We start from the raw sequence: 27,198 nt of genomic DNA on the forward strand, positions 1-27,198 counted from the left end.
CTCAGACCTGGGGCGCTGGCAGCCTGGGTAGTTAGACAATGATTAGTTATGTAAGAGCTGGGCCCCTTTGCGGTGGGCCTTTCACACACAGGGTGGAGCCAGCCCCTGCCTCGGAGAGCTCCCAAGCTAAAGAGACCCGACAGACACAGCTGGGAGGAGCAAAGGCAGAGTCCAAGGTCACTCAGCTGATCTGTGGCATCTGATGCACTTGGCCCTTGCAAGGAATGGCAGTAAAATCCAAGGCAATCCCTTGTAAAGCACACCTGGGGCACCGCCACGCCTGGCAGCACAGCTCAGCCCTTAGCGCTTTATGGCCGGTCTCACCCACCACCAAGGACACGAGCTGGACCTTTCATCCCTCACCTGCTCTCCTCCCCCCCCAACCTGCCACCCAGACTTGTCCTGGGTTCCCCAGGCTCATTCCCTGCACCCCCCGAGCTGGCTGAACTGCTGGAGCAGGCACTAGGTGCGGTATTTCTACGGGGGGCTGGCCGGCTGGCATTTCCCCTCGCAAGCGGCCTGTGATAACAACTCTTATCTCTCCTGGCACGTGTTCAGCTTTCTAGCTCTCCCCCCCTCGCTCTGCTGCTCCCCGCCCTGGGCGGACTCAGATCACTGCTCACCACAAGCTGCCTATCGCCCACTGACTTCCGACAGGACGGTCACAGGACCCCTGCTGGCATCCGGCTCCTCTTTACCTCTGGTGCTGCACCAGTGCCTCTCCCCTGCCTTTCACAGCAGCCAAGCGGCCATCCCAGAGGGCAGGCATTGCAGGGGGCTAGGAGAAAGCAGTGCACCAGGGCTGGTCTTCCAGCCCCAGCGCCCGCTGTGCGTGAGCAGCAATTTTCAGCTCAAAGCACAAATCATGGAGCCTCACACCACACTCCTGGGCAGCATGCATCATTCCACTGTAAACAGGGAGAAACTGAGGCACGGGGATTTTTGTAAGGTCACACGGCTAGTCAGGCAGACGAATGGAACCCAAACAGTCCCACACTCAATGGAGCCATGTTTGAGCCACTCGGAGGTACACGCCGTCAGCAAATCCCTTCCCCTTTGCCCCGGAGAGCTCGCTGAGCAGCTGAGCTCTGGCCCGTCCCCAGACTGCTGACAGGCCCCTGCATCCACCTATGCTATAAGCCAGGAACCAGAGGCAGCAAGTTAAGTGGCCCATTTGGGGGGGGCTGGAGGCATATAGGAAAGTGGCTGATTAACCCCCCCGAGGACCACTGGGGCAGTCAAACATGAAGCTGCTGCGATCAGTGCTTGGGGGATGCCAGCTGCAGGCAGGTCTTTAGTGGCACTCCAGACTTGAGGCTGTCACTTTCGGGGCATGTCAGATTTGGCTGGGCTGGGCCCACGCTGCGGGATAACCTTGCTGGCATTATCTGGCCAGCCACCGCTGTTCTTTCAGCTGCGTTTAAAGCCACGCTGGAGCGGCTCGGATTTGGGGAAGTGGTTGAACTGTTGTGTCAGAACCGCTAGTCTAGACCAGGCAAGGTCAAGTGAAACCCTCTGCTTCGGGCTGGCCCTCAAGCTTTGGGCCCTGAGAAAACCACCCATTTCTTTTTGAGAAATCACAGCAGCGTTGTGGGTAGTCTCCACTTTTACAGAATCTGCCTGGTCACCAAGTTCCCCCCGAACGGTTACGTTTTTCCAAGAGCGAGGCGGCCAAGTGGACAGCCATGTATGCCAGGTCCTGCCCAGGGTGGCTCATAGCACATGTTCCAAGTGGCAGCAGCCCTGGCTCCGGCGCCTCCCATAAAACAGCTGCTGAGCCCCCCGACACTGTCAAGCTGCACTGAGCACGGGGCCAGCACACAAATGCTGCTGCCTCCCACTGCACCGGGCTAACTCCCAATGGGGAGGGTTTGGGGGAACGGGGGGGGGGGGGGGGTGTCAAGGGGTCTTTGCCAGTTGTGCAAAATGCTGAAAATCTCTGAAAAACATTCACTCCATGCCAGGGGCTGCTCTCTGCTCAAGGGGAGAATTGCTCTCCCATTGGTCACTGGGGAAAAGCATTTCCAGGGCTGTCACTGTGACGAACTTGGGCTTTGCAGACCCAGTGTTATAAAGGAAGGTACTCGCCCCCTCTCCAAATGGGCTCCCCCCCTGCATTCCACAAGGGATTACACCCCAACTTTCCCCCCATCTGCCCCTTTGTTAATTTTACAGCACCAGAGAGGTGCTTGACACATTCCAGGCCAATCAAACGCTGGGTCTCTGCCCCAAGGACTTGTCTAAACATGGATTCAACTCCCTTCAGAGCCCAATGAAGTCACTGTCAGGACTGTATGTGACCTCAGTCATTTCCACAACGCCAGCGTCAGGCTGGATAATTCACTGCAGGAAAGACGCAATGAGGACATCATTTGCATGTTGCTCTTATGAAGAGAACAAGGCACCAAATATTGGCAAGTGGCACTGACCCAGTTTAGATTTGTTGCCTAGAGGCAGCCGATGGGGTTGAGGCCTCTTGGCCTGGGGTGATTCAGCGTGTCCAAGCAGTTAGTATAACATGGATCTTGGCGAAGAGCAGGGGCAGAGCTACCAGTGAGGACAATACCTTCCTGAAACAATAAATACCAGCGTTCCTGAGAGAAACTGGGGTAAAAATCCTTTATTACAGAAATACAAAAATGGCAGTTAGAACGTCAGGACGTTACAAACACAGAAAATATTTACAGAGACAAACGCTTGAGCAATCCCACTCAGCACCATGGAACTGGCTCTGGGAAAAACACATTGAACAAGAACCAGTGGACAAATCCTCCAGTGAATGCCTTTTCGGGGAAGAGGAACAAGACACTTCCCAGCTCCTTCTGGCCATTAGATGTCTGTGGCAACTGGCTTCAAGCTGGTATCCTGGACACCCCGATTCCAGGCACTTTGACCCCTGACAAGCTAATGCGTGGCATGAACAGGCCTGACACTCACATTCCTCAGCTGGGCACTGGAGAAGTTAGTGGGAAGCCCCTTGGCACCAGGGCTGAACTTGTTTCAGATGTTGACGTGGCAGTTGGCTAATATTCCTACCTGGGACACCAGCAGCACAGGAAGCTAATGGCCAGTCTGCCATGGGGGCACTGGAACAACCATGTTCCTTCTCAATGTTAAGGATTTTCTTTGGCCGCAGCCAGTATTGAAAGCGTCTCCACAGCCCTGCGCTGTGCTCCCTCAGCACCAACGCCCCCACTCCACCAGGTCGCTTGCTCCCTCAGCACTGGGCTCAAGCACCCAACAGGCACTTGATGTTGCAGTTTATTCCTGGGGACAAAGGGCTCTTACCTGAGAAGCGACTGCAGGGCTGAAGACAATGGAGGCGGGAACACAAGTCCCTCCTCCAAACCCAGAGTGCGGAACGGGCACAGCCTGAGCCGCACACACCTTCTTCTCAGGGCAAGTTGCTCCAAATCAGACTTAAGTGGCACAGCTAGAAACTCTGGAGGTGGCGAAATGTTGGCCACCAAAAGAGCAAAGTGGGGCTTGGACTGAACTGACAGATTGTGAAGGAGCGAGAAGGGTAAAACCAAGAAAACCTCCCTCTGACCAAGAGGTCTCACCTCACTTTGCAGCTTGTATTTTTGAATCTCTTGTGGTTGTTCAGCCTAGAGACTTGCAGTAAAACATTTCTACAGGTTCTTTAAGACAAGCAAAGGAGGAGGGAGCATACGTGAAGGGGTAAGGTATTTGGTGGGCTTAAAAGTCTGCTTCTGCACTAAAATGACCATGAAAGGCCAGGGAAATTAGCTCCTCCAGCTAACTGGCTATAGGATTCTCACCCACTAACTGTACATGCTATTGCTGCTTGATTCTTGCTGGAGGGGGTCTTGTTCCAACAAATGGAAATGGACTAACCCGGGGCGGGGAACGAGATCAGCACTCACATGCAGGGGCACATTTTGGGGCAAGCACTAATTATTCAATAAAAAGATTTCCTGGATCGGAGATCTGCAATTCTCTGGGGAGAATCAACAGTGCCTGTTGAGAGCTCTGCTCCAAGAACGAGTTTGTAAATCAATAAGGTCAGCATTTTAAAATCTTCATATTAAAACTCAAAACATCTCCTCCTCCTCGGACTCTTCCAGGTAGTGAATGGGCTTTCGGGCACGTCCAGGTCTGGTGCAGGGAGCAGGCGCCACTGGGCTGTCCAAGTGAGATTCTAGGTCAATATGAAAACTCTCGTCTTCCACCTTGGATTTCTGGGGGAGAAAACAAACAGGTATGTAGCATCTGACACCTCTCTAGTCACTGGGCCAGGGCCAAGGAGTCCCCAGAGCAAGTCGGCTATACAAGGATGTGTTCTCAAGTGGCCTAATGCTGCCCCCCCTTTGCACTCCTCTGGTCCCAGGGCTGGCGCCCAGGCTCATGCCCGGGACCAAACCAGCATTTTGGGATTGGTGCAGCTTAGCAGCATCCCAAATGTACCTGCTTTCCTCTGGCCACACGCCCCAAGGCCAGCAGCAGGAAGAGGTGTGACCTGGGGGCTCCTAGAATGACTGAAGTTACACTCGATGCCCCAGAATGAGTGCTTGCCTTCTCTAAAACAGGCATGGCCGGGGGCACCTCTCCGTGCCTGTGCGGGGCAGAATACGAACCTTAACTATAAACGACCTCGGGGGCTTTGACCCAAAATCAGAATCTGAATCCGAGTCTGAGGCTGGCTTCCTTTTGGTGGTGGTTTTCTTCCCCTTGGCGGGGGCCGGCTTCTTACAGGGCGCTATGTCAATGCTGGAGTCTGAACTTCCTGCCTTGGCTGTTGCTGTCTTGGAGGATTTGGGTGCTGCCTTTTTCTTGGCTAGAACGTCCATGATGGAAGGCTGCGTATCTGAAACAGCAACAGCTGCAGTTAAGCCTTTGGGTTAGTTACTTGCTTCCTGCAAGTTTCATTTCCAGCAGAAATGTAGTGCTGTCACATGCCCTTGTTTCTCTGCTGGGTTCCCTCATGCACAGGACAGACATGCAGGGACCTCTATGAAGCCTTCTCTTTTCTTGCTTCCAAATTCAGATGCTCACCCTAAAAGCACGTGACTCAGGCTCTAGGCTCTCACGCGGCGTTAAGCAGAGCTGGAAAGAGTACACAGTAGTATGCCCAGCAATGGAACTTTTCCTTAAAAATGACAGTGACTAAAGAGGCCCTTTGCCATAAACTCCAGATCCTTTTCAAAATCATTAAAAGCTCAAGTCAACACTCTGGCCTCACCATTGTTTCCAAATACATTAGTAACCAGTAACAAACAACGTTCATGATTTTCTGCAGCTCTGAAAGACTAAACTTCACCTACCCTTAGTGGCACTGGTGGTTTTCTTGCCCGCAGCAGGTTTTCTGGGTGCAGCTTTTCCCGGCTTACCAAGAGGGGCAGAGACAGAAGGAGCTGAAGAAGTTTGACTCAGATTTTCAGAAACCGTATCCTGGATTTGAACTTGAGTAAATAAAATCAACAGTGAATTCAACAGCCAGGGTCTTACTATTTCAGTCTGACTGTAAATACAAGATTGGAATGAGCTCATTTCTGATCAACTCGAATTGTAAGAACGAGATCCACTTTCAGTTCTGGCTTAATCATGAAGTCGATTTGACCTGTAGAGCCAGACTAGAATCAAAGCAGCTCACTGAGGCCAGCTCTCCTGACTTCCTAATAACATCTCACAATAAGGAGATTTTTCAATTTGTTATAACCTTTCTGCTTTGTCCGTGTCTAGCATGTATCGAAACACGGTAGGGTGGCCACACACTTTAAACCAGTCTAGGGTGTTAAGGCAAACCAAAGATCTCATTCAGGGCATATACTTACTAGAGATAGCACTTTGCACCTGTTGTGGTTTCGATTCTTCTTTAGCTGCTTTTTCACTGGTTTTCCTAGAACACAACCCCACAACATACTTTTGAACTCATGTATTAAACAATTCATCCACAAAGAAAAAAATGTAGCTTGTTATCCAATATAATCCACTGAGCATAACTCAGCAAACCCCAGCTCTAGCCACTGTATACAGAAAGATCCTCACTTGGGGGGCCGTCTGGCCTCGGGAGCAGACTTCCCTGGTGAGTATGTTTCTGAGACAAGATCCTCTTCGCTGACCTCCTGTGACTGAGGATTCCCATCTGTGTCAGTGAGATCCGAATCCGAATCCAATGTGTAATTGGTTTTTGCTAACAAAAGAAAAGAGACGCAATTCATCTGTTAACTGTACAATTCATCAGACCTCTTTATGGGTTTTGTAGCATTATCTCAATGATCTGTGTCATGTTTTACCTACAGATGTTGAAGGTTCTGCCTGTGAGAGAATCCAATGTAGTGGGCACAGATCTGGGCTTGTTAACCAACAAAATAGTTGATTTTATAAAATACTTATGCTGCAGTTAAACTAAATAGCCACATTTCTCAGGTTATTCAAGATTACTACCCCTTCACTTTTGCCCCAGTACACCAGAGGTGCGACCAATAGAGCTGCGATGTGTGACTGAATAATGGAATTAACTAGCTCTTGTGTATAACATGATAAATGATCAGCTTAACAATTGCTTCTTGCTGGGATCATCTGACTGTGGGGCCTCTAAAATTGGTGTAGCCAAGCCTTAAGGATTCAAGCTCCATTTTACCCTTCATTAAGTGCCCATTTTGGTGCATGTGGCATTGCTCACCTGCTGTCTGGCGAATCGGTCTCTCTCTCGGAGGGGCCACCTCACTATCACACTCTGAATCAGATTCAGAGTCAGACCAGGGATTTCGTTTCTTCTCTTTCTTTATTGGCTTGAATGGCAAAGTGGACTGTTTCTTAGTACCTGAAAGAGTTGGATGCGCACAGAGGTATCAGCTAATCTACATGTGCACTGTGCACTCAGAAGTCCAAGTTAAAGTGAGCAGTAAAGCACCTAACAGAGCGGGTTCTGGCTTTAACATAGGAGAGACATTCTGGTCATGCCTCCAACCAATGATCATTTTGCACATCCCTCACCTAATTCTTTTGAGCATACTGGTCCCAGATTCCACCTCCCATTCCCAGCCTCGTTTCCCATTGAAGGGATTACATGGACAAAATAGTTACCTGGCTCAGTTTTAAATTTCTTTACTAATCTTTGTTTAAGATTTGCCGGTTTCTTATCTTCTGATGAGTTTCCTTCTTGATCCTCCTCAAGTTCCATTTTTTCAGTCTAAAGATATAAAGAGATGTGAGAGCTCTGCCAGGTTCTTCCATATTTAAAATGGCTGAATACAGATAAAAAAGATTAGCATTTTTAGTGGGATGAACTAGCAGTGTAAAATACCACATTGCAGTACATGAAGCAATCAACTGCTGGTTTGGTTAGGAGCAGCCAAAGCAGATTAGGTGTGATCAGTCTCCAAAGCAGACGAGTATGCTAAACAGCAAAAGCCAACCATTACATACAAAAAAACCCATTGCCCTGCCCATTTGCCAGAGCTTTGCTGCCTTTTTCTGTCCCAATGGCATCCCAGGAAGGGTGTGGAGGGATGCAGAGCTGAGCAGGGTGTGTTTAAAAACAGAGTGCAGGTTAATGGAACATTTGTTTTGAGGGAATAGGCTGTGTGGGAAGGCGCCATGAGATTAGCTACAGGGCAAACAAAAGGTGAGGGGATCATTTGTTTTTGTAGGTGGTGATTGGCTGAATTGTATAACTACAAGTAGCCACAGGAAAAGGTCGAATCTGGTTTAAATTAACAATATACAGCATAGGCAAAACTCTGTCCTGGACTCTAATATCCACAGCAATGATACACTGAGTGACCAGAAATAATGTCACTGGAAACGCAAATGCCAGTTTGAAGAGATGAACTTGCCTGCAGCACTGGTCTCTTACAGAGTTCCTATTCAGTGGAACACACCAGTTCAAACACGTCTCCAATGATTCCAGGGACAGGTTCTGTTTTCTGCTGGCCTGGAGAGCCTCATCCAAGCTTACCCCTAAACTCTGCACAGAAGCGTAGCAGGCTTCTGCTGTGCAAGGTCATGTTCACCTACCCAAAATTGCAATTTCAAAGGGAAGACTGGATGAAGAAGGATCCCAGCTAAGAGTCCTTTCAAGTGGTTTGTTTTACCTTTATTTTCTTTTTAGTCTTCTTTTCTGCATCTGCCTTCATCTCTGCAGTTACTCGAGGGATAACTCTTCTGCCATGTGGTGAGGGCAAAACTTCAGCCAGTTGCAGCTTCTTCACCTTTAGTTTCCCCCCTTTCCCTTTGAGAGCTTTGCCAGCTCTCCCACCCAGCTCATCCTGTTTTTCTCTGGCTTCCACAGCCTGCAGAGGTGATTGTAAAAAACCAAACCAGTGAGCTTAAGGAAAATATGCCTGTTCTACCAAGAAAAACAACCCTTTGCAGATACTCGGTGAATGACTCTAGACTCTAATGACTCTATGGTGCATTTCCTATCATCTGATGACGTGAAGCTTCCACAGACTTGTCTATTTGCAAGGTACTATTTTTAAGCCACAGCTGCAGTTCCAGTTACTCTGAGAATAGAAGGAATTGGTAAAAAAGTACAGCAGAGCAACCAGAACTGAAACGGACAAAGCTGCACATGTATTGACTACAATCTGGACATGGTCTGACCACTCAGACTCATCTTCCTGTCTGCAGTATCCTCTTCCAACAAGCTCTCTGCTCCAGGCCTTCCCTTACTACTTCATAGCTCTGGCATTCCCTCACCTGTCCCAAAGTCCCATCTCATTGCCTCCCAACAGCCACTGTTCCTCGCTGGCCTCTCTGCTGGTTCCAGCTCTTTGCCCCAGGGCAGGGACACCCTGTCTTACCCAGCAAGATGGAGAAGGCTGGGGCCTACACCTCTGCTAGGGAGAGATCAGGCTCATATGGCACATTCAAGTTATATTCTTTAGGTTTCTGTGATGGAAACAAAGCAGATCGAGATCTTACAGCTGTCTGCACTGAACATCTACATACCTCAAGTTCTTCAATAAAGGCAGCCAGGTCTTCCTTCCACAGATCTGAGGGACTCTTACGTTTTAGATTTTCCAGCTCCGTTTCCTAGAATGAGCCAATCAGAAAACATTAGTTGCTCATTTGAATTTAAACACCACTTCACTTTCTAGCTTTGGAAGAACAGAACCAAGCAGCATACTTTGTTATCTCTCTGCTTGCAGAGCTCATCTTTCTTCTCTTTAGTCAGGTACCAGAGAGGCATGTTTAGCAGGTAGTTGAAGTCTGGGCCGGAGACTGCAGCAGATTCGTTATCCTGCTCATTGTCACTCTCTTCCTCTTCTGCACCCTACAGAGAGATTTAGATACTCAACTTCTATAAATAAGTTTCCCTAGAAAGAGGAGGACTGTGCTCTGAGACAACTTTCTCAGCTGGACTTAGACTATGGAACTCGGTGCCACAAGAAATAAGAATGAAAGAGGTCTCATCGTCTTCAGAACGAAATACAAAACTTGTGTTTGGTTTCGCTTTCCCCAAAGGATCCCACGTACTAACAAACGGGCTAGTTAAACCTATGTGCTGGAAAGGAACAGCTCATTCCTCTGGCGACTTCTGCTTCTAAATCCTTGGGAGGACTTCAGATACTAGACAGAAAAGTTACCTTCTGCTGAGATTCTTTCCAGGCCTTCACAGGATCAGATTCATACCCTCTCTGGATAAGGACCTGAATTAACTCCTTCTTGGGCTTGTTTTCTGTAAACAGACATTTCAGTTAATGAAACCCTGAAGTTTGTGATGCACTGGCTGAGAATGGGCATTACATTTACCATTTACTGATCCATGAAATCGTAACGTTGGGAAAGATCCTGGGCCAGCACTGAGGGCACAGATGAGTCAAAGACTAGCTCAACGGGATTGTATCAGCTCAGCATCCCACAGGGCTCTACGAAATAGTCTCTCCATCCCTACTGCAAACATCACCACAAAGGAGGCAGAGTAATACGTGAATGAGCCTGCAGCTGTACTAAAACGTAGAGCCCTGGCTGATCACGAAGAGTTGTCAGGCTGCCAAGTTGCTACAATGCTCATGAAGGGCACCTGCCTGAGCACTTTGCGTATTTGTACTTGGTGCAATTCAGGGGAGGAGAAAACCATTTACCAAGGTTGGTTCTAGATACGAACTCGGAAGCATTGCTCTTTAGGAAAATGCATCTATGTACATCTTCCGTGGATTTGGTTACGTTCACACACTGAAGTACATCCTTTTGGATAGAGATGGCAAAGTTGGTCGAGGTTTGAGTTTTGGGAGACCCAGAAGAGCTGTTTTCTGTTCCTAGTTCACAATTCTCCCAAATGCTGTTGCATCTCCCCAGGATTCCAAATGTAAGTCCAGTCAGAACATAACATGGAAATACAGGGAAAAAAAACTTGGGCTCAAGAATCATCCGCTCCAACTAGAAACAGAAAAGCAAATATTACCACTTCCCCCTGCTCAATTTTAACCCAACTAGGTCAGACGTTGGTGGGCTGTTTTTGCTAAACAATTGCTGGAAAATCTTTCAACCTCTGAACAGAATAAACAATCCAAAAGTTATGTAACATCCTATTTTGAGGACTGCATACTGGAATCCTCAGTTTAGTAAGACTAAGCAGACTGAAGCGGCTTCCTGTGGCATTTCATCAAAAAGGGAGGATAGCTCCGGCATGAGTTATTAAAGGCAAGTTGAATAGATAAGAGACCTCAGGAGAACACTGAGCCTGTCTACTGGCTTTAAAAAGGACATTTTACTAGAACCCAAAGCCACCACAGAGACTACATACCAATCACTATTATGCCCTCAATTTTCTCCAGGATGAAGCGAGCCTGGTTGTTGAGTTTTGCAGACTCTGCGCCCAGCATTCCTGTAAGCCACTCTTTTCTCAAACTATAATACTGGAGTCGGAGGTCAAAGAATTCTCGGAGAATATCCAGAGGAGTCTCATACTTCTTGAGAAAGCCTACAGAGTCAAAGAGAACCTGGGGCAGAGGACAAAGCCTTAGTTATGACTGGAAGATGACATTCAAAACTACTGAATTACGCGGAGGGGCACATTTGTCTTATCAGTAACATAGCAAATCAAAACATCAGTCATTATACAAACTACGCCAGCTTGCACGCAGGCCTATCAGGGATGGCCTAGGTATACTTAATCCTGCCTCACCGTGCGGGATAGACTAGACTAGTGGTTTTCAAACTGCTAGTTGCAGTACTGGGTTGCGGAATGTAAGGCAGTGGGTTGCGACGGCTCCGGTCAGCACCACCAACCACGCTGTTAAAAGTCCTGTCGGAGGTGCTACCCAGCTAAGACAGGCTAGTTCCTACCTATTCTGACACCGCGCTGCACCCCGGAAGCAGGTCTGGCTCCGGGGGGGGGGGGGGGGGGGGGGGGGGGGGGGGGCATGGGGCTCCATGCGCTGCCCCCACCCCGAGCACCCGCTCGGCCAATGGGAGCTGGGGGAGCCCTCACCCCAACCCTCTGCCCCAGACCTGAGCCCCTCCCATACCCCAAACCCCTCATCCCCAGCTCCATCGGGTCGCAGGCATCAACAATTTTCTTCAACTGGGTCGCCAGAAAAAAAAGTTTGAAAACTACTGGACTAGATGACCTTTGAGGTCCCTCCCGGCCCAACTGTTCTATGATTCTGTATAAGTCACCAACCAGGAGAGGTAGTTTTAGGATTTCAAAGCTCCTAGAAAAATACTACAGGCCCATGGGGCTGTTTGAAGGTTAAAACTTTGCCCTTTGGGATCTAATTGTTGCATCATGACATTACCTTGTCACCCCCCATCATGTAATGCTATGTCAGTGCTGGCATTGTTACAGTATGGGAGTCTCCGGTGGATTATACAATATGGTAGGATCACCTCTAAATCCACACCACCTTACGCTGCCCCAGATATCCCAGGGTACACCCTGACTTTCCAAAGATACAGTATTTATGGAATGGCACTTTAAGATAGCAACATAAGAGCAAGGTAGAAAAATGAAGTGAATGGGTTCCATCCGGTAGGATATTGAACTCCTTTAAATCAGAGACTCCTTGTGATAATCTGTTTGCAGAGAGCTGGCACGTACCATGGAGTTGCAGGTGAGATTTGTTTGGAGTTTGAAGACCTTATGCAGCCCAACTGCCTCTGCCTCAGCCAGTTTTTGTTCACTCATCTTCACTATAAACTTGACCGTGGTGTCTGTGTGATATTCTCTATAGTCCGTTATTAGTGGTGGAGTCTTCTCAGTGCCATTCAACATGGGCTCCAGCACCTGCTCTTTATAGGTCTAAGGAAAGAATTAAATGAAGTCAACTCCACATTCTCCCAGGCAGCAAAGCTGTGAACACGAACCATCCCTTTTTTGTTTTATGGGACAATTTAGCATTTCCTACCTGTGTCCATGTTCTGATTGGAAGCTCTGAGATCTCAATGGTTGTCGAATCCAGGATAGACACTTCCCCATTTATCAGGTATTGATTTGGTCCCAGTTCATCTATTGTACCCTTGAAGTTCTTGTAACTAGGAAGCTAAACAGTAAAGAACACTGGGTTCAGCTTATACTTTGATAAATGCGCCAATATTTGGTGGAGAATCTTAAGACTGAGCTGTAATTGATTTCCTAATGGATCTACTTACCATTGGCAAGGGCTCTTCTCCATCCATCAGGAGGCGAATATTATTCACAACTTCTCGGATATCAAAGTTGGGAATCCTAGAGGACCAGCCAGTGCCAATACCTTCTGCTCCATTTATTAGTACCAGAGGAATGATAGGCATGTACCACTCTGGCTCTACGCGCTGGTTGTCATCATACAGGAACCTCAGAACACTGTCATCCGTTGCAGGGAAGATCAGCCGCGCCAATGAACTAGAAAGGACGAGAGGATTTGGGCCTAAGTTCTTGTGTTTAGAAAATAGAAACGACCAAATGAGTAATTCCAGAACCTTGGGCCAGATGTAGAAGATCTGTACAAAATTCAGAAGTCCTGGGAAGATTTCATGTTCCACGGGGTATCTTGCGTCAATGCAACAATTATGTATGAACTCAAGGAACACATTTACAACAGTGTAACAGAAGGTGTTACAGGGTCAGAGAGACAACTGCACCTTCACAAGGATTCTATGCTTAACTCTACAAGCACAGCCTCATTTCTTAACTGCTCCTCAGTTCTTGTTCCTCTCTCCTGCCCTCATCCCTGTTTCATCTCACTCGTGTGAAAGCAATAGCAAAGTGTAACTGATTTGAATCCAAATAAGTGTGATTCCAAGTCTCACTTGGATGCTGACACATAACAAAAGGGATAGTAGTAAAAGCAAGAAGTGTTAAGGGTAGCAAGAACAGGCTCTGATGCCAGAGCTAAAAAAGGAATGTCTTCTGATCATTGTCTCTCATTTTAGGTGCTTGCTGTCCAATCTTCAAATGCAGCCATCTAAAGTCATGCCAAATGCTAATCTGACAAGCCATTACTACTGACCTGAGCATTGTGAAGATGTATCGAGGGCTGGCAGAGTCTTTTCCACCATGCAGCCTGGTACCGAACTGACCAATGGGCTGTAGCAGGTTGAGGTTATTGCTTCCCACGAAGTTCTGAGCCAAATTAATAATGGTCATCATCAGTGATGCCTGCAATGAAAACATAAATTGAAACCATACAGTGCAAAATTGAAAAGGACAGTGTCGCATGATCAAGTCATGGACTTGATGGAAAGGCAAGACTAGCATGGAAGGTGAGTGTGGTAGAGTCAAGCCAATAAGAATGGAAACTGATGAAACAAGATATCTGATTCCCACTATCAAAACTTAAATCTCAGATCCTTAGGAACAGACATTCTTTTATTCTGTCCCAAGTTGAGGAGGCAGAGGAAACTTCCTAGATTGCCCTGCAACATCTGTCAAAACCCCTCAGTCATTCTAGGAATGCCTGTTTAATCCCCACCCTGCCCAACAGGAAAGCAGGATGGACATCTTCCTCTGCGGCTAGCACCAGTACACTTTGCCATTGATCAGCTGCAAGGCACTAAGGCTGAAATTCTCAAAGCCACCTAGCGGATTTCAGTGCCCAATTCCCATTCAGTTTAATGAAAATTAGGCATGTTTGAAAAAAATCTCAGCCTACATGTATCACTTTTACAACACACTTGGTTGTTAATAGCACAGTTTATGGAGGCAGCACTTGACAGAATACCCAAGCAGGGTAGACTGATCCAACAACCTAGGGTTAAATTCAGAGTCTAATGCACAAAAACCAAGCAACTAACTTGTATCCATTCTGTTTGGGAGTTTTACCTCCACTATTTCCCCACCGTGCTAGGAGTTTCTTGAGTATGGAGTCAAGAGTTTTCCCCTCAATATTGTGCAGGGTAGGTTCTTACCTCACCATGATGGTAGGAGGACATCTCAGCTACAGAACCAGCCAACTGAGCAACCTTCACTTCCCGCTTGTCATTTCTTTTGAAACACGTGAACAGAACCTTCCTTTGACCTGGTTTCAAACCTTTATTGGGAAAATGACATTTGCCTTAGTGATCATTACAATACTGTGCTCTTACAGTGCCTTTCAGCTAAGGCCCCCAAAGTTATTTATGCACTTACACCCCCCCAAGAGGTGGGTATTAGTCATCATTTTATAGTGAGAAAGACAGACAGACTGGCCCATGGATATAAAAAAAATCAGCTGCCGATCTGAGAACAGAACCCAGAACTCCCGACTCTCAGTCCTGAACTCAAGCCAACAGACTATATATTGCTTCCCTTATAGTCATGCAGGCATTCAAATACTAAGTTCTTGGCAGAACATACTAAAAACCGCACCATCTAGGAGTAACTTACCATCAACCAGGGACGGAATGGATCTCTCATTATCGGAGTTTGAGAACAGGACCAGCTCTTTATGAATGAAGTCATTGTATGTCAGATAACTAGTGGATTTCCCATATACAAAATCCTAAGGACAAAAAAAGATTTAACTTTGCCTTAAAGAGCTCGTACCCACATCTTCTGTCATAGCAAGATGGCCTTGCTACAACAAAAGTCTGTTTTATATAGCTAGTTGAATCCAACTGTAGTGCTGCCATTTTCAAATGCTTCCTGCCATCACTATAAAAATGAAATTCCACTTCCCACAATCCAGTTTAATTTACCACTTCTCTATTTATAAAGCTATTCCCAGGTAAGTGTTCTATGTCAAATCAACTTAATCACTGGTCAGCTGACATTGGGTCGACACAAACCAGCTGAGAGGAGGGGGCAGGGCATCTGTAATTGTCCTATCTCCTACTAGCCAGCTCCCTGAACCTACACTGTTCTAATATACCAAAATGAAACTGCACTCAGCCCTGGGGAAAGGGAAAGACAGGAAATTGCGTTCCTCAATGTATTTAAAACCATTCACCTCTGGCAGACCATGTAGCTTCCGTTGTCTTCTGCCTTCCATGAAATTAGTCAGCCATTCCTTCCGTTCCTCGATCTTCTTCTTGCTAAAGGCCTGTAAATTCACAAAATGAAGAGTCAAGTTTAAGACCATCTCTACTGGGCCTCCCCGCAGGGGACTACTCTTGTCAATGAAAGCAGTATGCAGGAGGGCCTGAACCAGAAGAAAAAAGCCCAACACTTGCTAAACAGGCTGGCTTAACAGCATAGCAAATGCAGTAACTTAGTCTTAATCCTAACTAAAAGCTTGAAGGCATAAATAATAATACAGAAAATATCATATTGCCTCTGTATAAATCCATGGTATGCCCACATCTTGAATACCATGTGCAGATCTGGCCGTCCCATCTCAAAAAAAAAAAAAAAAAATTGGAATTGGAAAAGGTACAGAAAAGAGCAACAAAAATGATTAGGGATATGGAACAGCTTCCATGTGAGAAGAGATTAATAATGAGGAACTTCTCAGCTTGGAAAAAAAGACTACTAAGGGGGGATATGATAGAGGTCTATAAAATCATGACTGGCATGGAGCAAGTTAACAAGGAAGTGTTAAAGATACTTTGTCTCATGCGCAAAGGCCTCAGACCATTTTAACAGAAAATACCATAGCACACTAAGTAACAGAATACTAAAAGTAGTAACAAGTCAGTAATTCATTCAGGTGTTCCTAGTTACCAGGGTGATCGCAGCATCATCTTCCGGGCCAGAATACTTGAAGCCAATTCGATGTCTTGCCATATCCGCAAAGTACTCTTTAGCCTCTTTTGATGTGCTGGTACCCAAACCTGCAGAGCCAATACTAGTGAGTCCAAATAACATCTTGCACAAATTAAGCTACAGTTTAAAGAAATATTTCAGCAAGTCTTTAACTTCCGTGGTATATCCTGTAAACTTTTGATGACATGCTGCAAAGATGCCTTTATGAAAACAAACTACCTTTGAAATGCAAGGTACTTGTGCACAAATGTAAGGTATCATGAAATCCAAGAGTTAAGCAGAAGGTCACACACAGAAAAGTTCTACATTCAGTCTATCAATGACTTCCACAAATACCAAAAGCTATTATTGCAGGCTGAAGCTAATTTCTGATCAGCCAGCCGTGTTCTGCATCAGGCAACTGGCATTAAAAGATTCTGGAATCAGAATTCAGCGTGCACTGCCATCAGTAGAGCCGAAGGAAAAGGATCTCACTTCCAAATCTCTACTGGCTCTGCACTGTGGACAGCCAGAATAAATCCAGTGAACTAAACTGATAGGACTGACACTTGAAGAATGGATACCTGTAGGATCATGGCTGCATTTGGAGAGGTATTTTTCTGAACAAATAGACTAAGTGACACCCTATTTAACACAGGTTTTTAGGTGCTTGCCTTTGCACATCTCCAGAGTGGTTTTTTGTGCTATATTAGAGCACTTATATTTCACTCATGTATATATTTATCTGTTAATGAGAGAGCTCTTACTTGGCCTCCAAGCACTACCACACAGGGTTTATGACAAACCTTTGTAGTATTTGGTTTTCCAGGATTTGTGATTTGGAGTATTGTTTTTCCACTCTTCAAACTCAGGGATGCTGTAGAATGAAAACTCCTCCTTGTTTTTTGAAACCTAGAGGGAATGAAAATTATGATTGTGAAACCACATGTCGCTCCAGACTAACACTTTCCTCTACTTGTTTAGATTACTATCTAGGAAGCCTTTTACCTTTATGATGGGAGTAATAAATTCCTCCAGAAAACGGTGCCTTAGAAGAGATGGCCAGTTGTGATGGATGAAGTTAATCAACAAGCCTTTGATATGGGAACCATCTTGATCCTGAAACAGTTTTTTCAGAAAGCAGATTTTAACAGAGGCATGCTGGAAAGCAACTGCTCCTCAACTTAGCAGTATAGGATCCAATCCTTGGGCGATACTTAGCACCCTCAACCCCTATTGAATCTCAGCATTTCCCGGGATCCGGCTCATGGAAACCAACCTGTGTGACTCTTTGGAAAGCAGACTATGATTTCCAGATTTTAGCATGGAACTTAACCAAGAAACGGGGAAAATGCTGAAGGACCATTCTTGGCCACGGGGTGCATCCAGGGACTAGTCTCTTTCCAGACTTCCCAATCTGCCTGGCACAGAACTCAGCACTACAGAGCAGCAGCAGAGGGTGGAGATACTGCCCACTGCTTTCTTTTGTTCCATGTTAGGAGAAGGAAGTATGGTGGCCCCAGGACAAAGTGGAAGCTGTTAAGAGTGTGTGATAAGAACACATGGATAACCAGAGTCAGGTAAAACAGTGCTCATGGAGCAATGCAGACCCACCCTGCTTTATCTGCTAGCCATATTTTCTCTTGTCATTTAGTAATTTTTTCTGATTTTAGAAATATTAATCTTTAAGTGAACCTAACCTGATCTGTCATAATCATAATTTTTCCATAGCGAAGGGTCTTCAGCGAGTCTTGATCGTCATAGTTCTTCTTATACTGCAAACCCACAATCTTGATGATATTGTTGATTTCAGCATTTTCCATTATCTAAAAAAAGATTGCACCAAACAAGGACTTACTTTCCAGAACACACATCATAGTTCATGTAATTCAGAAAAACAAAGGAAAAGGCTCTGGGTCAGGCAGGCCCTGCTGATTGTGCTTTGTTTTCTCATTGAGTCTCTTTCCTCTGGTTTGAAATGTACTATTGTTCAAACTGATGTCTAGCGCTTAAATTACTCTAAGACGTTTCAAACAGATTTCACACTCCAGATCACAGCTACTATCCTTCAGGCAAAGCACTAGATAGGACTCACTTTCTAAATCTGTCAATGCTGCTCCTTAATCAGCAAGACAGGCTGTTGGTGAGAATAGCCTCAAATATTTATTTAAGATGCCATTACTATAGTTACATTACACTAGGTTTCCACCTAGAGTGTAAGAGTCTCAGCTCAGAGCATATTTCACTACACTTAAAGCATGCCATGTCTTTAGGAAGTAGTTGTTTCCAAAGGCATTCCCACGAACCTGTTTATGAGAGGCTTCTCGTACGTTGAGCATTTTTCCACGAAGGGGGAACACTCCATATCGGTCTCTCCCAACCACTCCCAGACCAGAAACAGCCAGTGTTTTGGCTGAGTCCCCTTCTGTCAGGATAAGTGTGCAGTCTGTGGAATTCTTACTACCTAGAAAAGCAATTCATTTCTCATCAACATCTTGATTAAAAAAAAAAGTCAAGTCAGAATTCACACACTTCTAGGAAACGTGCTATCTGTGGAATGAGTAATTTTAACATGCACACTGATTTAGTTGGACAGCAGTTGGCACTTGTTGACAAAGTCAATGATTTCAAGAAGAGAAAATTTAATATAAACGACGTTTCACACAATTTTTCTGTTCTCAGTTTAAATAATTTCCTGTAGCTGACGACTGGATAGGATTTTTCTCTTTTGTTTGCGATAAAGCCTTTGCTACTGTGCTTGAATGAAATGACTGTTCTTAGAAATGGTCTACAACATTTACCAGCATCATTGGCATCATCCAGTTTAGGAATTCCCTTAATCCTGGTGTGTTTCACAGCTGAGCACTTCTTATTCAGCTGGTTCTGAGCTTTAAACTTTACCCAGTTTAGGATACTTTCCACAATACCACAGCTGACTGCCTGCAATACAGAAGAGTCAATTGTGGAAGTTGTCTTAACCATGACATGATATATTATATTCTTTTCATGTTTAAACTGAAATTAGTTCATATGTACTATATTCACCACACTCAATTTAAGAGGCAATTTCCCAGATGCCTCTAGCGGGCATGTAATTGCTGCACCTTAATACTTACACCTTTGATAAATTTTTCACTCAGTTTGCAAGTTGAGCCAAAGTTCTTTGCCTGCAGAGTCATATTTTCCTTAGTCTGAGAGTCAAAGGTTGGGTTCTCAATCAAGGAGTTCACAAAAACCCACATGTGGTTCTTCACCTGAAATTCAATTTAACAATCATGACAAACTCATACAAACACATCTCATCCTACTAGTGTCGCTTTCAGCTGCTTCCTGAAATTATCTGCCAGCATTACACACTGAAATGTAAAATCTGCTCAACTACCAATCGGTAAAGAATTAAAAAAAAAAAAAATTACTAGATGTCTAGGATTGAACAGAATTAACGGGCATTTTCACAGCACTACCAATTAAGATTAGAGTAGGCGAGACAGCCAGTGAACACTCATGATTGATTTTATATTTGTTAGGATTGTCAAGAAAATCACTGGCTGTTTTGCTACACAGATATTCTCCCAGCAAGTCATTTTCCTAGTGCAGTTCAATTCTAACTGGGCACACTAAAACTGAAATACATTGTATACACTGTGGACTCTACACTGCCCTAAACACATTATTGTGTTCTGACTCCAGAGGGTGTCAGCCAAAGCTAGGTTTCCCAGGTGCTGAATAAAGAGCAGACAGCTCACTAAAACCGGAAACTCCGACTTCTATATTTAATGCACTTTACCTGCAGTATTTCCTAACTTAGTAAAAAAAAGCTGGGTTTATCAGTGATCAAATGAATGGAACAAATATCCTACAAATTGCTGTTGCAGTTCACAGTAGCATTGCAGTTTGTTTTTCCACCATGCAAATTGTGAGATTGTACCTGAAATGGCTTCACTCCAACTCCACCTTTGTTCTTCTTCTTCACAACTTCAATGAGTTTATTTACAATCTGGTCAGCTACATAGTCAACATGCCTGCCACCCTAGAGAGAAAGGACCAAATAAGAGCTCAAGCTTCAGGGAAAGGGTGAAACTATTTTGTATGTTTTAGTCACCAGCCATATGCATTGCAACTACATATAGCCTTTGCATATTAGGCAAATTAACGATTTTTCACTGATTATATATATGAAAAATGCCAAGATAGGCAACAAAATTAGTAACAAAACCCACCATTAGCTAATCTAAATGTGGTAAAGGAAAGTTACCTTTGTGGTGGCGATGCTGTTGACAAAACTAACTTGCTGGAAGCCTTTTTCACTTAAAGTTAAACACACCTCCCAGCGATTATTTGCCTCCTCATGGATAACTTTAAGTGCATTACCAGTTTCATCAACCTTGTCCTTCACGTAGAGGTCCACATAACTACGGAATCCTTTCACCTGCAGAGATAAATGCAGGCAGCTTGTTGACAAGAGGTTCAAATGCTCCTGCTCAGAGTACACGGAAGAGTCACCTGTGAACTCCATTCCCATTATCTAGACAAAAATCTCACAGCTTAAGTGGAAGGGAAACATATAGGAATTAATGTTTTTGGAACAGTCACTCACAGGCAGCCTCTTTCCATTTAGGAAGACTTTGACATCTTTTGTGCACCCAGCAATATCATATGCTCTTCGCGACATCAGTGCCACAATGTCCTTGTCCAGACTTGTCATTTTAAACTTAGACAGATCAGGTTGGAAAGTGATACATGTATAATCTTCTCCATCAAAGTATTTCAGTTTCATTTCACCAGCCTTTCCCATATTGTCCGTCCAGGTCTGGGAAAGAGAACTTTGATAAGATGCAAATTTCAAATACATGAGTAGCTAGCTGAATTTTTTAAAATGCAGACAGAATTCATTACTAAGTTTAACAATTGAGGGAAAAACTCCCTTATATGCTGAACATTAGTTTGTTTTTTTTTCTGGTCCATTTATTCTTACTCTAATAGCTGATTTGGGATTTTCAGACAAAACTTAATTAAATTTATAGGTCAGTACAGTGACTGACTGTAGGCCAAATTTACCCCAGTTGTGACACTTGGATCTAAATCATATAAATTGCACCCACATATTATGGGAGCAAATTGAAGACAAGTCTTCCGAAATCTACCCCTCTAGAATTACATCCTACTGAAATAAGCAACTGAAGCCATGCAGATCATACATACCTGCTTAAATAGTTTCTTGTACTCACGACATGCAGTTTCCACTGTAAATTTGGTACTGAATATGTTGCATAATTTGGCCCCATAACCATTTCGACCACCTGGAATTATAAAGCAATCATCCCTTGTGTTATGTGACTTTTATGATAAACCCTTTAAAAAGCGTACAGTATTTTAATAGGAATTCAGGCACTTTGGTATGACCAAAATGTGGGATAAAACACGAAGCTGTCCTATGCACATGGTATGTAAGCTTAAGGCTATGTTTCATTGGCATATTGATCTTGCACAGGGATTTGGCCCCTTTCCGCATCACAGTACATTATCTGCTGGAAAGTGGGGCACTGGGATACCCTTCCTTTAAGGTGGCTCTGGAGCTCAATTTTTAGTACTGATTATAGGCAGCAGGTCTCTGATAAATTTGGAGCTCCCCCATTTCTACATTAGCAAGAAGGTGGAGCACTCTACTCTAGTGGTTTTCAACCTTTTTTCATTTGTGGACCCCTAAAAAATTTCAAATGGAGGTGTGAATTCCTTTGGAAACCTTAGACAGTCCGCAGACCCCCAGAGGTCCATGCACCACACGCTGAAAACCATTGCTCTATTCAAATTATTTTTGAATGTTGTCTGAAAGGAGTTTCCCACTCTTCTTCCTCCAATTATTATTATTATTTTTGATCCTCCTTTCTACCCTGTCTCTATTGACGAGAAAGAAATCCACTGCTTTCTGGGCAGCAGCAGTGATAATGACAACGATGCTGTGTTTTACAGCCCTTGTGTGATGAAGTGGGAATGTTCTTAATGTTTCCTCTGAATACTGTAGGGGTGCCTCAGTTTCCCCTATGCATTTCTTAAGTCTCTAGGTGGTGGGATAAGGGGGTGTAATTGTTGCAAAGGGCCAGTGTACATAAATGGCCGAAACTCTGTCTCTTGGCAACTGATGGCCTAGGCCCGTCCCCCCTGCAAGGTGATAGCTAAAGGTGTTGGAGAAGGAAGGAATCAGATGACCTCCTGGCCTGGGAAAGGGACAAAGCCCAGAGGAGGAGGGGCTGGAGAGTGAGTCAGTTTGGAGCTGGCTGGGGACGTGGAGTGAAGTGCGGACGTGGTTGTCTGGCTCACTGCCCCCCAAAATGGACCCGGCTGAGGGGTCCTGTTCTCTGTACCTACAAGCTCTGTTTTAGACCGTGTTCCTGTCATCTAATAAACCTCTATTTTACTGGCTGGCTGAGAGTCACGTCTGACTGCAAAGTGGGGGTGCAGGACCCTCTGGCTGCCCCAGGACCTGGCTTGGGCGGACTCGCTGTGGGAAGCGCACGAAAGGGCAGAGGATGCTGAATGCTCCAAGGTCAGACCCAGGAAGATGAAGCCGTGTGAGCTTCTTGCCCTAAAGACAGTCTGCTCACAGAGAGGAGACTTCACCAGAGTCCTGACTGGCTTCAGTTCCCGAAGAATGGTGGCTCTGCTCACTGGAAGAGTGCCTACCATAACTGAACGTTCACAACCCTCTGAAAAGGACTCCCAGCAGAAACTGAGTTTGTGGTTCAGTGACACTTGAAAAGGACTTGTGAGTTTCACTGCTGCTCAGAACAAGCAGCCGATAACTAAATCTGGATAGCTTTTGATCCTCTATTGCCAACTCTTGTTCACACACACTTGGGTAGTTCAGTGATCAGGCTGCACAAAAAATATTTTCCCGGCTAATATATGGAATTTCTGACAATCTCCTACCTGTGACTTTCTTTTCATCGTCATCATAATTGCTGGAGGTTAATAGCTGCCCAAAGATAAGAGCAGGTACATAGACCTTCTCCACTTTATGTTCTACAACAGGAATACCTTTCCCATTGTTCCATACACTGATTGTATTGTTCTCCCTGGAAAGAAAAAATGTTTCCTGTAAAAGTGAAATTGACTGAACTGTGTTACTTGTGGAATGAAAAATGTCATATGAAGTCTTTCAAATCCCTTTGGGAGATAATTTGTTCAGAAAGGGCTCTAAAACAAAGAGCTTTTAATTTGCCATTGTTATATACACTCTCCGTTCTTAGATGTTTGAAATAAACTCATTTTTTCAATGACAGGCAAACACCAAGCTTTGGATTCTAGTAGTGTAGATTGGTCAGTCATTTTTAAAAGGCTGTTTTAAAATGCTCTTTCAAGGCAATACTAACATAGGTCAGATTTCTGGGCCAAATCAGTTGGCAATGTACATTTAAATTCTCTTGATTTATAGCTACTACTTTTACTTTACTAATAAGTCTTAGCAAAATTGTCAAATGCCTTAAGGCCCAAAATTTGACCTACCCTAAACTTTTATCTAGTGTGAAATATTCTTTGGATTCAAAGTATCTAATCTATATTTTTAATTACATCTCCTGCTAAGGGGAAAAAGCCACCATTTTGGCAGAAGCAAAGTTTCTGTTCAGCAACTGCAGAAACAGTCGGCAGAGGGAGCACAAGTAAATTAAATCCCCGTAGTCTGATGTGCAGACACAGTTGATGACATTAAACATGCCAAGTATTTGTGCTCTGTGAGAAAAAGGTGTGTGTGTGTGAAATAAATTGAAAAGGGCAAAACAGGTAGAGAATAAATAACAAAAGCAGAGAATTGACCTGAAATCACCACTTTGTGGGAGAACCAGATTAGGGAAAACACAAGCTTTCACAGTTGGTTGATATTTGATGAGCTGGAGAGTTACATTTGGTCTAAGTTGGGTGAGCTACAACAGTGTTTCTCAATCTCTTTGATACCAGGGACTGGCTTGCTGCCTTCCTAAACTGTGTCGGGAGATCTCAGGGACGAGCACCAGTCAGACCAGTCATTGAGAAACAATGGGCTACAACATATAGCTCTCTTTACTTATGCCACTCTAATAGAACAGCATCAGAAGGAGAAAATCCTTGAGTCCTAGAATGCTGAGCTACTTTCCCCATATTGGCACCTGAGATGGGAAACCATTGAAAAATGAAATAAGACTTACGGATCAATTGTAATTTTAATGCAGGACATGTTTTTATCCCTCTGCTTGTTGTCTGCAGCATTGACTAAAATGGAGAAAGGATTTTAAATTTACCAAATTACATTCTCAGATGAGACACTTAAATTTGAGCTGCTTATAACAAAATTAAACCCAGAGTATTCAAGAGAACAAAATATACAAATTCAGGAAGAGAGGCTTCTGAAAATCAGCCTGGGTGTCACAGATTTTCCATGTTAAAGAGGCAGTTTTCAGTTGAGTCACACTAAGAGTACAAAGTGGCATTCTTTCAGAGGACACCTTTCAAGACTTCAGAATTTAGAAACATTAATTTAAATCACTATCATACATTACACTCATTTTTACCCAACACAATTATATTGTTTACCAAGCTAGTCAATGGATATTATTTGATCAACCACAGAGCTGGTAAAATGATGCAAAAGTTATGAAAATGTTGGTCCCGGATTCTCATTTAACACATATAGCAGCCACCATTTGTTTTCAGTGGAATAAACTGCTAGCAACTGAACGGTCATCTCTCAACTTACCTAGGATTTCATCAAAGATTTTATACAACCCAGGGACAAAAGTCACATCTCTGCAGCTGAGGCCCTCATCTTCCTCATAAACCCACATTTGCTGAAAATAAAGTTAAGCAACGCTGTTGTTAGGTTTACCCAGGATTTCCTGATCTGCCAGTTATACACCAAAACCACATCGCTCTCCAACTGGGTTGAAAACGTTAAGGCTCAGAGGGGGAGCCGTGTTAGTCTGGATCTGCCAAGAGCAGCAGAGAGTCCCGGGGCACCTTACAGACGTATTGGAGCATAAGTTTTCGTGGGGGAATGCCCACTTCATCAGACCCACATGCATCTGACGAAGTGGGCATTCACCCACGAAAGCTCATGCTCCAATACATCCCTGAGTCTAGAAGGTGCCTCAGGCCTCTTTCCTGCTTTTAAAATGTTCATGATTTTCCCATTGATGTCCAGCCATGAAGTACCACTGCCCAGGCTCTAGTTCCTGCTGTGGTTTCTTTCTGAGGTACAGCACCAGGGCCGGGTTGACCCCCCCACTAGCAGACCAGGGGAAAGCTCCCGTTCAAGTTTGCAGTGGGCCCCGTGTGCCCCCTTCCAGTCCCCAGGGGAGGGCGCCCCGGGTGCACGGCGCTGCACACAGGGGCAGGGCCTGGCGCGGTCACCTGCGTGACGAACTCCACGGAGCCGATGTAGGTGTCGGGCCGGAGCAGGATGTGCTCCAGCTGCGTCTTCTTCTGGTAGATCCGCTCCACCGACAGCCGCTTCTGGGCCGCCGCCGCCTCCTTCCCGTGGCCCACGCGGCGGTTCTCGTTCACGGGCTGGTTGGGAACAGAGAGACCCCCCCCCGCGGGCGTTAGTCGGGGCCCCGAGCGCGGCGCGGCCGGGACCGCCACGGGCCCGATCCGCGGGGAGGGGGCGCTGGGGGGCACCCCGGGGGGAGGGGCGCGCGGCCCCCCCGACCCACCCGCAGCGGCGACGGGGACTCGTCCAGCTCCATGGCGGCGGTGTCGGGCGGGCAGCGGGTCCCGCGCGCTCCGACAGAGGGTCCGTTAACGGCTGAGCCCGAGGAGCCCTTCAAACCTCCGTCCAGCCCGCCCAAAGCCCTCGGCCAATCAGCTCGCGGCGCTCGCTCCCGCCCCCCACCAATCGCCGCTCGGACTGCGGGCAAACACCCACCAATCACAAGAGCCCGGCTCGCTCAAACCAGCCATTCGCACGCCGAGGAAGCCGGCGAGAGGCGCGGAAGGTTTTCAAACTGCCACCAATCCGCTGGGACAGCCAGGTGACTGGCAGGCGGTTGAACCAATAACAATGAAGCAGGGGAGGCGAGCTAGGTCTCCGGCCACATAGGCATGGGGTCAAAGGTCAGGCTCAACCTTTGACCTCCCCAGCTCCCCATGTGCAGCAGTTGTGAGGGGCTCCCACGTGGCATGAGGGGGGCACGTGGTGTTATCTCTGCCTGGGCCTCTCCAGCCTGGCAAGGCCTGTGTGCCCAGTGGGGGGGGCCCTGGCTGGCCTGGGCAGGGCCCAGAACGCTGCCCCCGAGTGGGGAGCTGCCTTGGGGCTTGTGGGACTCACCCCTGAGCCCAGGTGCTGCCTCCCCTCGCCAGAGCCATCCCCATGCTCGTCCCCCCCACCCTGAGTTGCTGCCAGCTGGGGGGTCCAGGGGTGCGATGCAGAGAAGCCGGCTTGTAGGGAAGGTGGCGGCCTCTGACCATGCTGACTGGCCAGGTCCACCAGCAGGCGTTCCAAGGGAAGTGGTGGAAGCCCCGGTTTGTGGTGAAATTTGAAACTGGACAAAGCCCTGGGCGGGAATCGGCTGCAGGAAACCAGATTTTTCTAGCCACTAGGATGGGCCCCGTGTCTTTACGGGGTTCTTCCGACCGACCTCCAGCACAACCACCTCTTTTGCTGGATCTTTCTGCTCATGTGATCAGCAGTGAGATAGTTAAGGGTTGCGGCTTCTAGATCATCGTCATTAGGCTTCTTTGTTGAGATGTGGTGTTTCAGCGACATGGGTCGCAGACCCAGGAAGACAGCAGAACCCAGTCCAGTTTGGAAGATTTTCTTTTCATATATAAGGGCTGGAAGCTTTATTTTTTGAGAGAGATCTTAAATTCTGCAGTAATTCCTTCCTTTGCCTCTTTATTAATAGGACACCTTCTACTGTTTGGGGAATTTTTTTTTAAATTCTCTTTATCTGCTTTCTCCTTTAAGTTACTTGTTTACTTTTTGCACTTTACTCTGTTTAGACAGTGAAACCAAAGTCGTCAGGATCACGTTTGTTTCTAGGCACTTTCACCTAGTACAACTTTGTTATATTTGGCTTGTTTAAATAAATAAGATATCATGGTAATATCAGCCAATCCCTGGCTGCCCACAGTCTTTGCACGGACCAAGGGGAGTTTTCCCCTAGTACAGACTG

At 45.8% G+C, this 27,198-nt stretch overlaps 1 protein-coding gene across 1 annotated transcript; it reads right to left on the reverse strand.

Moving 5' to 3' along the window:
- Positions 1-2,605: 2,605 nt before the first annotated feature.
- Positions 2,606-25,872, reverse strand: TOP2A (DNA topoisomerase II alpha). Its single transcript, XM_034755904.1, has 35 exons — positions 25,738-25,872; positions 25,436-25,591; positions 24,783-24,873; positions 24,235-24,298; positions 22,982-23,127; positions 21,257-21,354; positions 20,652-20,864; positions 20,310-20,483; positions 19,983-20,084; positions 19,171-19,308; positions 18,856-18,994; positions 18,361-18,518; positions 17,755-17,880; positions 17,063-17,173; positions 16,861-16,966; positions 16,034-16,143; positions 15,321-15,413; positions 14,759-14,873; positions 14,302-14,423; positions 13,404-13,552; positions 12,565-12,796; positions 12,321-12,455; positions 12,014-12,214; positions 10,718-10,913; positions 9,558-9,649; positions 9,098-9,244; positions 8,920-9,003; positions 8,061-8,258; positions 7,051-7,156; positions 6,647-6,787; positions 6,010-6,154; positions 5,796-5,860; positions 5,286-5,423; positions 4,599-4,828; positions 2,606-4,202 (listed from the first exon to the last, which is right to left on the reverse strand). The coding sequence occupies exons 1-35, from the start codon at positions 25,768-25,770 to the stop codon at positions 4,056-4,058; spliced, it is 4,701 nt and encodes a 1,566-aa protein (XP_034611795.1). The 5' UTR covers positions 25,771-25,872; the 3' UTR covers positions 2,606-4,055.
- Between the last annotated feature and the right edge of the window lie 1,326 nt (positions 25,873-27,198).

The sequence above is a fragment of the Trachemys scripta genome, chromosome 23 (assembly GCF_013100865.1).
Source record: "Trachemys scripta elegans isolate TJP31775 chromosome 23, CAS_Tse_1.0, whole genome shotgun sequence".
NCBI lineage: Eukaryota > Metazoa > Chordata > Testudines > Emydidae > Trachemys > Trachemys scripta.